General features: G+C 42.0%; 1 protein-coding gene across 2 annotated transcripts in view; it reads left to right on the top strand.

Moving 5' to 3' along the window:
- Window positions 1–15,918, top strand: part of LOC101837898 (ATP-binding cassette sub-family A member 17) — a 77,581-nt gene that overhangs the window by 44,407 nt on the left and 17,256 nt on the right. For both annotated transcript variants that reach the window (XM_040748229.1, XM_040748230.1), the window contains 8 exons: window positions 557–719; window positions 3,229–3,535; window positions 5,684–5,957; window positions 6,127–6,331; window positions 7,066–7,285; window positions 9,054–9,212; window positions 13,952–14,130; window positions 14,877–14,993. In XM_040748229.1, coding sequence (XP_040604163.1) covers window positions 557–719; window positions 3,229–3,535; window positions 5,684–5,957; window positions 6,127–6,331; window positions 7,066–7,285; window positions 9,054–9,212; window positions 13,952–14,130; window positions 14,877–14,993 — 1,624 coding nt within the window. The remainder of the gene's footprint in view (window positions 1–556; window positions 720–3,228; window positions 3,536–5,683; window positions 5,958–6,126; window positions 6,332–7,065; window positions 7,286–9,053; window positions 9,213–13,951; window positions 14,131–14,876; window positions 14,994–15,918) is intronic.

Here is a 15,918-nt window from a genome sequence, read left to right as displayed (position 1 = left end):
TTTATCTTGTTTGGTTTTTGAAAGCAGGTTTTCTCTGTGTAGCTCTGGCTTTTCTGGAACTTGCTCTGTAGACCAGGCTGGCTTCAAACTTAGAAATTTGCCTGCCTCTGCCTCCTGAGTGCTGGAATTAAAGGCAGGGCCGAACCCAGGGCCTTGTGCTTGATAGGCAAGCGCTCTACCACTGAGCTAAATCCCCAACCCCGGTCTGTAACCTTAATAGTGTAATATTTGTAAATTTTTAGTTTTGCTTATAAGATTAGATAATATATTATTTGGTTTTAATTTTCACACAGTGCTTTTCAAAACAAAATAACAAAATCTAATTATGATAGGATTGCATAGTGTTTTTGGAGAAGACAATGGCTAGTTAATGCAAAGCTCAGTGCTTATGAAGGACCATGCTACCCATTATACAAGTTAGACATAGCTTCTTTTGCCATCATTATTTTTATTCTAGTTTACTACTTTTTCCAAATATTATATGAGTTTCATTGTTAAAACACAAACAGAATGAAATGTATTGTGATTTTGAGACTTTGTATTTGTTTTGACTTAGAGTTTGTAAGCTGGCTGACTCCACTGCAAATATCTTAACTGAGAAGCGACCCTCTATTCATCCTCATCCCCGAATTCACAGAGTTCCTGTTGACAGAATTAAATACCTTCACTCAAGGATCTTCTCAATGCAGACTGACCTGCCAATTAAACCAAATACTGGAGTAAGCAGCATATTTCAAATGCATGCAACAATGTGATTTAATAAATGGAATCATGATACCATTCTATCAAGATGTGGGTTTAGGCTGGGTGTAGTGGTGCACACCTTTAATCTCCGCACTCAGGAGACAAAGGCAGATAGATCTTTGTGAGTTTGAGGCTAACCTGGTCTATAGAGTGAGTTCTAGGATAGCCAAGGCTATGTAGAGAGACCCTGTATCAAAGAAACAAAAAAACAGAGCTGGGCTTAGTAACACATGCCTGTAATCCCAGTGCTTGAAAGGCTAAAGCAGGAAGATGATGAGTTTATGACCAACCTTGGCTACCTGTAGAGATCCTGTGCCAACAAAATAAGATAAAGAATGGATCTATCAGGCTTCAGCAGTATTACACAGCCTGCTCTAGTTCAAAGGCAGAAAGGTCGTTACTATTGCTGTGATGAAACCCCATGACCAAGGCAGCTCATAAAGAAAGCATTTAACTCATAGGAGACCTGCCCTTTCCTGGATAGAGACAGAAAAAGGGGGACTGGGTGGGAGGGGGGGAGAGAGACTGGGAGGGGAGGATGAGTGGGGAGGCTGCGGCTGGGATGTAAAATAAATAGAAGAGTTTTTTAAAAAAAGCATTTAGTTGGGGGCTTGCATACAGTTTCAGAGGATTAGTTCATTTCCAACATAGCAGAGAGCATGGCAGCAGCAGGCAGGCATGGCTCTGGAGTAGTAGCTGAGAGCTTACATCTCAATCTGGAGGCAGAGGCAGAAAGGGGGGGAGGGAGGGAGGGAGTGAAGGAGAGACTAGGCTTGGTGTAGGCTTTTGAAAGCTCAAAGCCCACCTCAGTGACACACACACAAGGCCACACCTCCTAATCCTTCCTAAGCAGTCCACCATCTAGGAACCAAACATTCAAATATATTGAGCCTATGGAAGCCATTTTCATTCAATCCACCACAATTGGTAATTAACCCAATAAAAGAACAATATCCAAAAACATCCTAGCAGAGGTCTAGCCATTCTTCAACAGGTATGAGATTGAAAGAACTCCTTGTACTGGCCAGAATTCATAGCCTTTGCACTGTGCAACAAGTCCCGTGTTGTACCATCTAGAATTTAGAATTTAAGTTTTAAAAAGTGTATTTATAATCCCAGCTTGTGTGAGGATGACAGAGATGGAGTCTAAGTCTGAGACTAACATGGACTTTCTAGAGAGACCTTTTGTAAAAAAAGTATTACTTGTATACATACACGTATACTTATGAAAAACATGAGAAATCTATGATGTTTTCTTAATATTGGAAAGTAATATTGATAAACAATTTGTTAGGTATTTTTCACTTAACTCAGCAGTGTTAGTGTAAGACAAAATTATTATAGATTAAAGATTTATTTCCTTGTTTCACAGTCTTGATCACATAGTAATGGGGATGTCATTATCCATAAAGCCAGTGTCTGGGGTTGGGGTCAACCATCTGCCTCTTAAAATCCTTAGCAAGGCATTATGTGGTGCCATATGGCCATGGTATGCTTTTGAAGGCAACTCCCTAGAGCTTCTTACAAAGTACTTCTATGTCTGCCCTCAGATTAGTTGTAACAGACCTTTGGAGAACTTTGAAGGTAAGTGTCCATCACATCAAGGGTAGAAAACTCAAATAATGTTTGATTGAGACCTCCAGTGTCAGCTCCTTGGACTTTGGAGCATATAACTGTATATTTTGATTTTGACTATCACTGCCACAAGGACATGCTTATAGGTCCTTCATATCTATACAAATTGTCTGACTAGAAGTGGAACATGTAAGTTAAATATTACATCCAAATTAAGTTGTATTCATCTAGAGAATTTTTTTGAGGTAAGGTTCCACTCTACAGCCCTGGTTGGCCTGGAATTCACTGTGCAGAACAGGATGGCCTTGAACACACAGAGATAACTCCTGCCTTTCCCTCCTGAATGCTGGAATTAAAAGTGTGTGTTACCCTGCAGGAATTTTTTAAAGAGTTATTAATTCATTTTTATGTGTATGATGTTTTGCCTGCATGCATGTATGTGGAGGTCAGAAGAGAGTATTAGATTCCCTGGAACTGGAGTTACAGCTGGTTGTGAGCCACCATGTGGGTGTTGAGAACTGAACTTGGATCTTCTGGAAGAGCTACCAGTGCTCTTAAGTAATGAGCCCACTTTCCAGCCCCCAATGATTATTTTTTTAAGTTGTAGCAAATGAAATATCCACCAGTCCGCCATATTCTCATCAAATTTGCTTTTTTACAAGTCAGGGGGAAACACTACCACTTATATCTGGTATCTGAAGTGCCTTAGGTTCTGCCTCCAGAAGTGTTCCAGTTTGAACTTCGTCTTGCTGCTAGTCAGCAGGATGAAGTCATCAAGCATCATAACCTGAAGCAAACTCTGAGCACACAGAAAAGTGGCTGTACAGTGAGCGTGAGCAGAAAGAAGCCTCTTGATGCTTCCCCTTCTCTCTGTGTTGACGTGGCGCCTGCCTTCTCTTTTAACCGTAGCTCTGCCTTCTCTGCCAGCAATTCTATGCCATGCTGCTGAAAAAGGTCACATACTCTTGGCGCAACCGGATGCTGATGTTGTTTGTGCAGATTCTGCTGCCTCTGTTGATCATTATGTTAAGCCTCACTTTTTTTGACTTCAAATTAAATAAAATGAAAAATGTACCCTTGGAGCTGACTTTAAAAACATACGGTCAGACGATTGTTCCATTTTTTGTTTCTGAGAATTCCCACTTGGATCCTCAACTTGCAGATAATTTTATAAATTTGCTTGTGGCTGCAGGACAGATTCCTTTGCGTGTTCGCAGTAAGTACCAGGATGAGGGAGCTGAGGGGAGTAGGCCTGCTTTTCTTCTCAGGGAAACTGTGTCTTTCTGGACCACATAGTGCTCTTTGAAGTCAGACTGGATATCTGGAACCTCAGGAAACGTCATTTAGACTCTGGATAACAGGAAGCAGAGCACTTCTGGAGATGAGACCATTGTCTCTCTCCAAAGGTTATGGAGTCTTTGTTTACTTGTTTTGTTTTTTCAAGACAGTTTCTCTGTCTGTCCTGGAACTCATTCTGTAGAGCAGGCTAAACGCAAACTTAGACATCCACCTGCCTCTGCCTCTGCCTCCTGAGGGCTGCAATTAAAGGTGTGCACTCCTGCTGCCTGGCTGAGGCTGTGGAGTCCTTAAGAAACTGATCATAGCCGAAGGTCTTCAGGTTATTGACGGCATGTCCCTGAAGGGGATGGAGATATCCCAGGCCCTTCCTCATTCTTTTCCACTTCCCATCCATCCGGAGACTAGTTTTCACTTCCATACTCTTCATGATATTCCACCACAGGCCTCAATGCAACAGGTCCAACTGACCATGAATTGAGCTATTAACCAAAACAAACCTTTTCTCTCGGATATTTGTTAGAGAGTGACAGAAAGTTGGCCTAACACACTGTGTGTCTCAAAGCTTCAGTTTCTTCATACATCAAATTGGGAGAACCCTGTTTTGCAGTATTGCTGGGACAGTTTTATAATGAACATTTTGTATAGTTGTTGTCCAATGTGATAATGTCATCATTATTGTTTTAAGATCACTAAAGACCTTTTTCAGCTTTAAAAGTTCTAAAAGTATAAGTAAGTTGTATATGAGGTGAGGCACTATGTACTGAAAATATAGTAGTGAACAGAATTACTACCACCCTACAAGGAACTTCTAAGCAAGAGGCCTATTGATAACTGATACATAGCTACAGAACTGGTAGTAGACTACAATGGATGTATTTCAGTTTAGAAGGATCCAAGGAAACCCCACAGTCAGCCTGCCAACTGAGTAGGATTGGCTAGTAGGAAGGGAAGCGAACCAGAATACCTTCCAAATAACATGAAGACCTGCAAGCTTAAGGAACTCATAGGTGTAGAGAGAATCTAAAGGCAGGAAGCAAGAGTCTGAGTAGTGATGCACCAGGATGCACCAGGAAAGAAAACAGAGGCTTATTCTGAAACACGGTGCTGAGTTGAGAAGTTCAAGAGTGAGGTGTTGTCTGTTCAGCTTCTGAGGAGAGCTTCATGTTGTGTGTTGGAACATGATGGACAGAAGGAAGGAATTTCACAGTAGGAAAAGGAAGTTGAATCCACTGTCATAATAGCCCACTGTTGCCATAACTAACCATCTCCAAAGAGAAGTAACCCACTCCTACTAGAGCAGCAATAACCTCTAGGGGTGAAGCATCCAGCACACACAGTCATCCACATCAAAGTTCTCACCACCCTTCTGTGCTATTACACTAGTACTGACTTTCTATATAACTTTTATAGGGAACAAACTACATCCAAAACATAACATAGAAAATGGGTTTTAAGCCAGGCATGGTGGTGCATGCTTTTAATCCCAGCACTTAGGAGGCAGAGGCAGGTCAATCTCTATGAATTTCAGGCCAGCCTGAGACCTTGTTTCAAAAACAAACAACAGCTGGGCAGTGGTGGTGCACGCCTTTAATCCCAGCACTCAGAAGGCAGAGACAGGTGGATCTCTGTGTGTTTGAGGCCAGTCTGGTCTACAGAGTGAGTTCCAGGACAGCCTCCAAAACAATACAGAGAAACCCTGTCTCTAAAAAACAACAACAAAAACCCCACAAAACAAAACAAACAAACAAAAACAAACGGGGGGGCAGGGGAGGAGAGGAGGGAAAGGGAGCTGGGATTGACATGTATAGCAAGCTTATTTCTAATTTAAATAAAATATGAAACAAAAACAAAAAACGAAACAACAAAAAAACACAGAAAGTGCTTTTTACAATATGTGGATACGTGGCTTTGACTAGAGTTCAGAGCTACTGCAAGTTGGTAGGTCTGAATATACTATTATTAGGTGTGTCCTTTTGCACCAATGAATGCATTGTGTGCCACGGGGCCTGGTGTGATATTTTCTCAGCAGTTCTTACTGCCCAATGTTCCTTTGGCTCCCTTATAGGTCGTGTAGAGGACTTCCTACTGAAAAAGTCAAAAGACGCTCCTGAGGACTTTGACAAGCTCTATGTGGTGGCAGTTTCTTTTGAAGATGTGACTAACCACACCACAGTGAAGGCACTGTTCAACAACCAGGCATACCATTCTCCTGGCATGGCTCTGGCTCTGGTGGACAATTTTCTCTTCAAGTTGCTTTCTGGTGCCAATGCTTCCATTACCACAACCAACTACCCCCAGCCTCAGACAGCCGAAGAGCTCTCAGAGAGCATCTTGTACCAGTACGTGTGGCTTCCCTCCTCCCAGCTTCAACCTTACACATCTGTAGGGACTCTTGCTTTCCCACCTATTTCTTTCTTTGTCTCATTTTAATTCCGAATGATTGTGTTGGAAGAAAGCTGCTAGTCACATTTTTACTTAAACTGCTGCCTCGTGTTCTAATTTTTATAGGGGCCCTAAAGGACATTACCTTGTTATCAACTTTCTTTTTGGGATAGCGTTCCTGTCGAGCTCTTTCTGCATCTTGACAGTCACAGAGAAGAACATTAAGTCTAAGCACATGCAGTTTGTGAGCGGCGTCAGTGCAGTTGCTTTCTGGCTCTCCGCTCTGCTATGGGATCTCATTTCTTTCCTTGTCCCTACTCTCCTGCTCGTGGTGAGTACTGGGTGGTGCTGGGGTCATTCCCTGTGAACCAGGCGCTCCCCCTTAAAGCCCTGTATGGGGAACCAGAACCAGCTGGCAAGTTCTCCTGGGAGCCAGCCCCGACTGGAAAGGTGGATACGAAAGGTCTTTCATCACTAACCCTGGTATCTTCAGGAAGGGGGTTCCTTGCTCTGTGGTGTTTATGTAGCACCCATAGAGTTGTGGCCTCCAGTCAACAAGAAGCAGTGTTTTGGAGACATGTATGCATTATTCAGAAGCAGATAATCAGAGAACAGGGGTCGAAGTGTTTGATTGTGATAGAAACAAGTAGTCCAACGAGTTCCCTGATTATTATGTGCAGAGTGGGTCGTCCTCTGCTTTGTTCCATGTGTTTTGTAAATGTCTCTTCATCCTTTATTGTACTTCACTGAGGTGCTGATACTCAGGGCGACTCCCTGAGAGTTTGCCCTTTAGTTCGTGAGTGAATGCTCGTGAAGTATTGTTAACACCTTGCTTTAAAACCTGAGATTATGGGCCTCTGAGATGGCTCAGTCAGTAAAAGTATTTGCTCACAGTCCTTATGATCTCAGGAAGAACTACCTCTAGAGAGTTGTCCTCTGTCACACAGCAGTAACTCCACCCTACCCCCACAAATGCATACATCAATTAAAGCTGAAATTACTGGATTCTTAGCACTTGGAACAAACACTGACTTTTCCAACATTTTCCCTCTCCCCTTTCTTAAGTTGCTGTTTCTGTGGTATAAGGAAGAAGCTTTTGCACATCATGAGAACACCCCAGCAGTGGTCTGGATAATGATGCTCTACGGCTGGGCTGTCATCCCCTTCATCTACACAGTCAGCTTCTCTTTTAAAACTCCTGGTAATGCGTGTGTTAAGCTTGTAATAATGCTCACCTTTTTGAGCATCAGCCCCAACGTGCTTGTCACGGTCACAAGTGATAAAGGTGAGATCACATCTATGTTTTGCATAAAACACTAATCTTTCCTCTAGCAGCCCCAGTAGTTACACCCTCAAAAACATGTCTACTAAAGACCTGTGAGACAGTGTTCACAGATACCATGGGCTGGAGATTCCCAACTGGAGTGCACCAAACACATCTCCATAGTGGATGGAGAAACAATTCAATCATGCTCACTCGGTAGATTATTGCTCAGCTTTAAAAAGGGACTACATTGAGCAAAGTGTCTGCTATGTCTTGTGTGAAGTCCATGGACAGACAAAGTGAATCCTGGAAACAGAATCAGAAAGAGGGTTGCCTCTGGGTTGTAGGGAAAGGGACGACTAAAGGAACAACACACTAGGGAACTTTGGGAATGAACAGATCTTCTTGATCTTGAACTGGGCACTAGTGTACATGGACTTACATATTCACTAATCATTGTTTACCTGTGATCTATGCATTTCACTAAAATGTAGTGTTTTTCACTTTAAAAAAAGATGAGTAAATTAATAACTCACCATTGGAGGAAGGGTTCCTGGTAAGTAAAAGAAGGGTTCACATGGAGGTCAGAAGAGGGCATCAGATCCTCTGGAACTACAGTGACAAGTGATTGGGAGTGGTCTGACATAATTTCTGGGAACCAACTCCAGTCCTCTGTGAGAGCAGAAGGTTCGTAACTGCTGACCATCTCTCCAGCCCCTACAATGCTCCTTTTCATTTGCATTTATGCCTCACAACTCCTTCAGTTCAACTTTTCTTCCCTTCTTCTTTTTTCTTTATTTTAAAAGTAATTTTTATTTGGGGGGGGTCGGTGAGATGAGTCAGCAGTTAAAAACACTGGCTGCTCTTCCAGAGAACCCAGGTTTTATTCCCAGCACCCACATGATGGCTCACAAATGTCTGTATGTCCAGTTACAGAAGGTCAAGGGTACTGCACACATGGTGTACAGAAATACATGCAGGCAAAACACTTATACAATAAACATTAAGAAAATTATTTTATGTGTGTAAGTGTTTGCCTAAAAGTCTGTATGTACATCTTGCATGCCTGTTACTCACAAAGGCCAGAAAAGCATGTCAGATCCCTTGGAATTGGAGTTAGGATGCTGTGAGCTGTCATATGGGTGCTGGGAACCAAATCCAGATCCCCTGTAAAAGCAGCAAGTGCTCTTAATCATTGAACTATATCTCTAGTTCTCATCCTGATTTACAATTTCCCTTTTCTTTTATTTGGGAACTTTTTCTCTCTCCCAAGGGACCCTTCATGACAGCGTAGTCTTCATAAATTATGGAGGAATGGACCATATGCTCCTTGTCTGACTGCAAGACGACGCTCGAGAGCTGGGGATATACTAGAGTGTTTGCCTGGCATGAGTGAGACCCTCGGTTCAATCCTCAGTACAGGGGAAAATAAAACAACTCCAGAGCTGGCTCCTATGCCCTGTTCTGTCTGTCTCAGCTCACCGCCAACCTGCACCCCTCTGCCTTTCCACCTCTCTTCACACACACAATGTGCTCTTCAGGTTCACCTACAAGAACAAGGATATGAAAGTAAAGTGATAGATTCAAGGAACTAAGCAAAGAAAAGTACTCATGGCTTGTGGGCTGAATGAGTAGAGGGAAGGTCAACACTAGGAGTGAGGGAAACCAGACTTCTGGTGGAGACCTGAGAGTATGATGGTCTGGACCAAGGAAATGAGTTAGGAGGGATGGTGGCATGTGCTCTTTGACTCATGCAAGTAAAAATCAGTGCTTTCTGTTCTCTTTGCAGACCTTGGCTATGCAGAACTCTCAAACTCCTTGGATCACATGTTCCTAATACTTCCTGGACATTGCCTGGGAATGGCTTTTTCCAACTTGTACTATAACTTTGAGCTAAAAAAGTTTTGCAGTGCTAAGAACTTGAGTGATATTGACTGCAATGATGTTTGTAAGTATTATAAATGAAACTTGCTGATAACAGTTTTGTTTATTTTTATTTCATATGCATAGGTAGGTGCTTTGCAAATATGTCTGTACAAGGATATTGGATGCCATAGAACTGGAGATACAGATAGTTGTGAGCTGCCATGTGGATGCTGGGAATTGAACCCAGGTCCTCTGGAAGAGCAGCCAGTGCTCTTAACCACTGAGTCATCTCTCCAGTCCCCATGCTGTTAACATTTTTATCCTGATATGATTTATATAATATGGTTTGATTTTTTTTTTTTGGTTTTTCGAGACAGGGTTTCTCTGTATTGCTTTGGAGGCTGTCCTGGAACTCACTCTGTAGACCAGGCTGGCCTCGAACTCACAGAGATCCGCCTGCTTCTGCCTCCTCAGTGCTGGGATTAAAGGTGTGCACTACTGCTGCCCAGATGATTTGTCTTTTTTGAGACAAAGTCTCTCTATGTACTCCTAGCTGTAAGTGGACCTTTCTCTCCCACCCACCAGTTCCCAAATAACCAGTGAGAGACTTAATATTTTTTTAATGCTTGGTCAATAGCTGAGACTTATTACTAGCTAACTCTTACCCTTAAATTAACCTATATTCCTTACTTACACTCTGCCACGTGGCAGTGCCTTTATTATCATGGTATGTTCATCTCCTGCTCCCTCTGAGTTTGCCTGGCAACTCTCTAACTCCCCTTTCCCTCCCAGAATTCTCTCAGGCTGTCTCTCCTAACCTCTTCCTTCCCAGCTATTGGCTAATCAGCTTCTTTATTAACCAATGAGAGTAATACATAGTCACAGGGTACAGAAGGATTATTCCACAGCACCTGGCTGTCCAGGAACTCACTATTTAGACCAGGCTAGCCTTGAACTTCAAAGATTTACCTAATTACAGGCATGTGTCACCCCACCAAGGTATAATTTATTGCAGCATTCACCTTTTTTATGAAAAGATATGGTATTTGCATGTAAGTTATACATATCTGCACATTTTCCTCACACCGTGTGTGTGTGTGTGTGTGTGTGTGTGTGTGTGTGTGTGTGTGTGTGTGTGTTGCCTGGAATCTAACACAGAACACAGAGCCTCATACATACTAGGCAAGTGTTCTACCGCTGATCTATACCCTAGTCTGCTCCCACATATTTTAAATTATCTTTAAATTTCTTAAAACAGTTAATATAGTGTAAATGCTATGTAAATAGTAGTTATACTATATTTAAGAGTAATGACAAGGAGAAAACTATAGATATTTAGTAGAGATACAGTTTTCATTTTCTGAAGTTTTGATATCCCCAATTTCTCATTGGTTGAACCCATGGATACAGAACCTAGGAATAACAGAGTGATGACTGTACTATGCCATTTTGTATGAGACTCGAGAATCTGTAGATTTTTGTGCTGATGTGAACTACTGCCATGCTAAGGGAAGACAGTAACCTACATGTATACCAAAAAGAGACTAGTTAACAAATTGTGATACACCTACACAATAGAAAATGATACAAGTATCAAAAGTGTCATTGTCTGTATATTCTTATGCAGTCGGTGTCCATTATATAGTAAGTGAAGCCAGTTCATTGGTGAAAGATAATGCATAGTATTGTTACATTTTCATTTAAAAGATAGTATCTGGGCCAGTGAGATCTGGGCCAGTGAGATGGACCAGTGCTTGCTGATGACCCAAGGATGATCCCTAGGACTCACATAGTGGAAGGAGAGGACAGACTGCCACAACTTGTCTACCCTCCAAACATGCTATAGCACATGTGCCCCCCTCCCTATGCATACACACATACACACAAATAAGTAAGTAAATAGATGTAATTTTACAAATTAAGGGCTAGAGAGGTGGCTCAGCTGTTAAGAGCACTGGCTGCTCTTCCAGAAGCCCTGGGTTCAATGACCAAGATCCACATAGTGACTAGTAATTATTTGTAATTCCAATTCTGGGGCTCCACTGTTTTCTTTAGACCTCTGTTGGGTACTAAGCACATGCATGATCATATACAGATACACATGCAGGCAAAACATCTATACACATAAAATAATAAAAAAATTTAACAAGATAATATCTAATTTGACTAACATGTGTGATACTCTGGGTTGGAACATTAATACTGAACAATAAATATAAATAAAAGTATGAAAGAATTATGCACAAAACTATGCAATCATTACAATATTCAAGGAAATGAAAAGTAGTTTCATTGCCTACCTAATTCTTTTTATTTTCCCCAATGAGCATATATTTATTGCATAATTTTTAAATATACATATTTGGGCTGGAGAGATGGCTCAGAGGTTAAGAGCACTGACTACTCTTCCAGAACTCCTGAGTTCAATTCCCAGAACCCACATGGTGGCTCACAACCATCTACAATTCAATCTGGTGCCCTTTTCTGGCATGTAGGCAGAACACTGTATATGTGATAAATAAATAAATCTTTTAAAAAAATAAATAAATATACATATTTACAAAAATTTAAGGCAGATCAGATTTTAAAAAGAGGATAGAGCCCTTCAGAGCTGGTTTGGTTTGGTTTGGTTTGGTTTGCAGTGTTGGATGAAACTCATAGGGTCTCCTGCATGCTAAACAAGTACTTTCCACTGAGCTAACCCCCAAGTCTCTCCTGAGATTTCTACATGAGTGGTCAGTTCACTTGTAGGGGATTGATGATTGAAAGGACAATCAAACACATAAGTATTTTGTGTTTTATATAAATGTCTATAAACAATGAAAACTCTTTTATTATTATTAATTTTTTGCCTCAAGTATGATAAGCATGTTTTACTGCTGAGCTAATTTTCCAAGCCCTTTTATTTCTTTTTTAAAAAATACTTGTTATATTTATTTGGTTTTTAAATGTATTTTATGTGCATTGGTGTTTTGACTGCATGTCTGCCTGTCTAAGGGGATCAGATCCCCTGGAATTAAAGCTAGAGATAGTTGTGAGCTGCCATGTGGATGCTGAGAATTGAACTCAGATCCTCTGGAAGAGCAGCCAGTGATTTTAACTGCTGAGCCATCTGTCCAACGCCCTTTTACTTCCTTTTTTTATTTTTTTATTTTTGGTTTTATAAGACAGGGTTTCTCTGTATTGTTTTGGAGGCTGTCAGTCTAGCCTGGCCTTGAACTTACAGAGATCTGCCTGCCTCTGCCTCCCGAGTGCTGGGATTAAAGGCATGTGCCACCAGCGCCCGGCCCCCTTTTACTTCTTAATTGACAAAAAATATATGTACTTAAATGATACAGCATGAGAAAAGTCCTTTATTATATTCTTTTTAAATAATGTTTTTATTTGCTCTTTGAGAATTTCATGAAATATTTTGATCGTATTCTTTCCCTTCCCCTAATTCCTTCCAGGTCTTCCCCTATAGTCCTATCCACCCAACTTCAAGTTCTTTCTGTCTTAAAAACAACAATATCAACAAACAAGTATAGAGCCCAGTTTGTGTAAGCAGGTTACTTCTGAGCATGGAGCCTGCCCTGAGTGTGGTTGATGTGCCCAGTGTCACTCCATTGAAGAACACTCATGTTCCCTCTCCCCACAGTTATCTACTGCAGACAGCTCCTGAGTTAGGGGTGGAAGGAACTTCATGCCCACTTTTCCTCCTCTTGTTGGGATTTTGTCTGGCTTGAACTTGTGAAGATTTTATGCATACTATCCCAGCATCTTCCCCATTGTGTCACCACCTCTAGGTCCTACTATCTTTCTGCCCCTTCTTTTGCATAGTTTTGCATAGATCACTGAGCCTTGAGGAGAAGGGTGTAATATAGGGCTGAGTCTCCCAATGTCTCTTATTTTCTACAGAGAACATAATAGGCTTCTCTGCTAATTATTATCTACTGCAAAAAGAACCTTTTCTGATGAGGGTTGAGCATTGCATTTATCAATGGGGAGAAGAATATGTCATTAGAAATCATTTGATTGCTACATTCACTTAACAGAATAATAGTAGTATGCTTTCCCCTAGGGCTTATGACCCTATTTAGTTGCAAGTTCTTGGATGTTGTTTTGTGTGTGTGTGTGTGTGTGTGTGTGTGTGTGTGTGTGTGTGTGTGTGTGTTGGTTGGTTTTTTGATTCGGGGTTTCTCTGTAGCTTTGGAGCCTGTCCTAGAACTCACTCTGTAAACCAGGCTGGCCCCAAACTCACAGAGGTCTGCCTGCCTCTACCTCCTGAGTGCTTGGTTTAAAGGTGTGAGCCACCACCACCCGGATTGTTTGGTTTTTTTTAAGACCATCTCTCAGCCGGGCGTTGGTGGCACATGCCTTTAATCCCAGCACTTAGGAGGCAGAAGCAGGCCGATCTCTGTGAGTTCGAGACCAGCTGGGCTATAGAGCAAGTGCCAGGATAGGCTCCAAAGCTACACAGAGAAAGCCTGTCTTGAAAAACAAAAACAAAAAAAGACCATCCCTCACATATGTCACAGAACTCCCTAGAAATGCTAAATAGTCCTGACCACTCTCATATTTATGGCAGTCTTCCCACCTTAGACTCCTTAGTACTGTGATTACAATGCTCAGCTATTACATTGTTTTTTATAGAACATTGGTTACAGCAAGGAAAACTTTTCTTGCTTACTATTCCCTAGGATGTGGTGATAGCACTGATAGCAACGATGCTTCTTTTATTAATATTTGTTACTATGGGAATTGACTTGCTATCTATAAAGAGGAGGAAGAGCTTTGAAAATCTCCAGAAAGGTGTGCTAGCATCTGTTTATTTCATATTAGCAGAAGGATATGTGGTCCAAGAGAACATCTATGCCTGGGAATCTCTGGGGATAGGGAAATACCTGACAGCCCTGGCTATCTTGGGACCTGTGTACATCACCCTGCTCTTCCTCATTGAAGCCAATACATTCTGCATACTGAAATCCAAGCTTTGTGGCTTTTCTAGGAAGGAAAACATGGTGAGTAAATAGAGGTGAAAGTCATGCAAAAACAGGTCAAGGTCTGCGACCCTTTAATACGGTTCCTCATGCTGTGGTGACCCCACCCATAAAATTATTTTCTTTGCTACTTCATAACTGTAATTTTGCTACTGTTATGAATCATAATATAAGCATCTGATATGCGGCCCCGATGAGAGGCTGAGAACCGCTGCTCTACAGTTTCCTTCCTGTGTTGTTTAGCGCCCTTGATTCTCTGTGTTAGAGGGATCCCAGAGGCCACCTGTTCAATCCCAGGGCAGACAGGTGGCAGCCTATGCACAGGGACCTCTAGAGGAGAAGAACCTGATTTGGCCCCTGAGACCCTGGTCCACATATGGGGTATTTTAAGGGCCAGCCCCTCAGCTGAACAGGAATAAGACCCCGGCTTGCTAGAACAACTCAGCTTGTGAAACCCCTCCTCTGCCATCAGCTATGAGCAGACTAGAGAAAGTTCTGCTCTGTAAGGAGACAGGCTTTTGTTACATCTTCACTTGCCTGGGCTTTACCCTTGTTTTCTTCAAAAGCTGATGCTTTGTGCTTGGCATGCCCACCTCATCATGGTCATGAGAACGGTGTGGTAGTGTGTACATGAGCACTGTGCTCAGACACAGAGTACCTTCAGGATGTACCAGAGAGACTCAGTCACTTCTAACTCCAGTCAAGCTCTACCTTCTACCCTTGTAAATATGAACAGTTACATGTCTACCCTTGTCTTGGGAATGTAGGAAATGTTCCTTGATGAGATGGAAGATGAAGATGTACTAGAAGAGGCAGAAACCATCAAGTTTGGTTTTGAAACATTAATACAGAAAACTCCACTTATTGTTAAAGAAGTCTCCAAGGTAAAGTTAAATTCACCTTTGCTCCTGTTTGTCTGTTTGATTTGGGACAGGGACCTGCTGTGCGGTTTACACAGAAGTCATGATCCTACTACCTCTGCCTCCGGAATACTCTGATTACAAGTATATGTCATGCCTGGCCCTCATAGTTAGTTGGCTTTAGAGAGCGAAGGATGGTTTGCTTGTGGACGTTTTACACACAGAATCAGCCTTATGCTGGGCTTGTGGCCTGTGCACAGCAGTAGATGGGCTTCCAGGGAAGACAGACTTAGAGAGGTTTCTCTGTCTGAGAATGAAGCCCACCTAAGTTCATGTTTACTCCCAGAGACTGTTGTACATTTATTGTCTCTTCTGTGGTCACCTGGATAAAGGGAGGGCCTTAGATAGTAGGGAATGGGAACCATGCTTACTAAAAACCCGAGAAAGAACAGAAGGAGACATGTAACCTGCTTGACCTCTCCTGTATCCAAATAACAAATGTGGAGGTGCCAAGTGGGATAAGGGCTCTGGAAACTAAATGGAGCCTCCCAAGTTTCTCTGAGACTCCTAGGAAGAATTTCAAAAGCTCTTCCAAACATCCAGGTATTTCATAGCCTTTCCCCATGGTTTGTCAGTCATGTTGTTTTCCTTAGTATCCAGTGGTTAAAAAAACTAAAAACAGCCCAGCAGTGGTGGAGCACGCCTTTGATCCCAGTACTGGGGCGCTGTGGAACAATCTTTGTACAATGTAAATATGCATTGCGGTCATTGTTATTAAAAAGCTGATTGACTGATGGCTAGGCAGGATTTTCAGGGCAGAGAGAATGCTAGGAAGAAGGGTGGAGTCAGAGGAGTCACCAGCCAGAAGGAAACAGGACATGCAGGAAAGGTGCCTTCAGGCAGCACATGGATGAAGAGAAATATGTTAATTTAAGTTGTAAGAGTTAGT

This window comes from Mesocricetus auratus, unplaced genomic scaffold (genome assembly GCF_017639785.1).
Source record: "Mesocricetus auratus isolate SY011 unplaced genomic scaffold, BCM_Maur_2.0 Super-Scaffold_100007, whole genome shotgun sequence".
NCBI classification, from domain to species: domain Eukaryota; kingdom Metazoa; phylum Chordata; class Mammalia; order Rodentia; family Cricetidae; genus Mesocricetus; species Mesocricetus auratus.
This window is presented reverse-complemented; position numbering and strand designations above follow the sequence as displayed.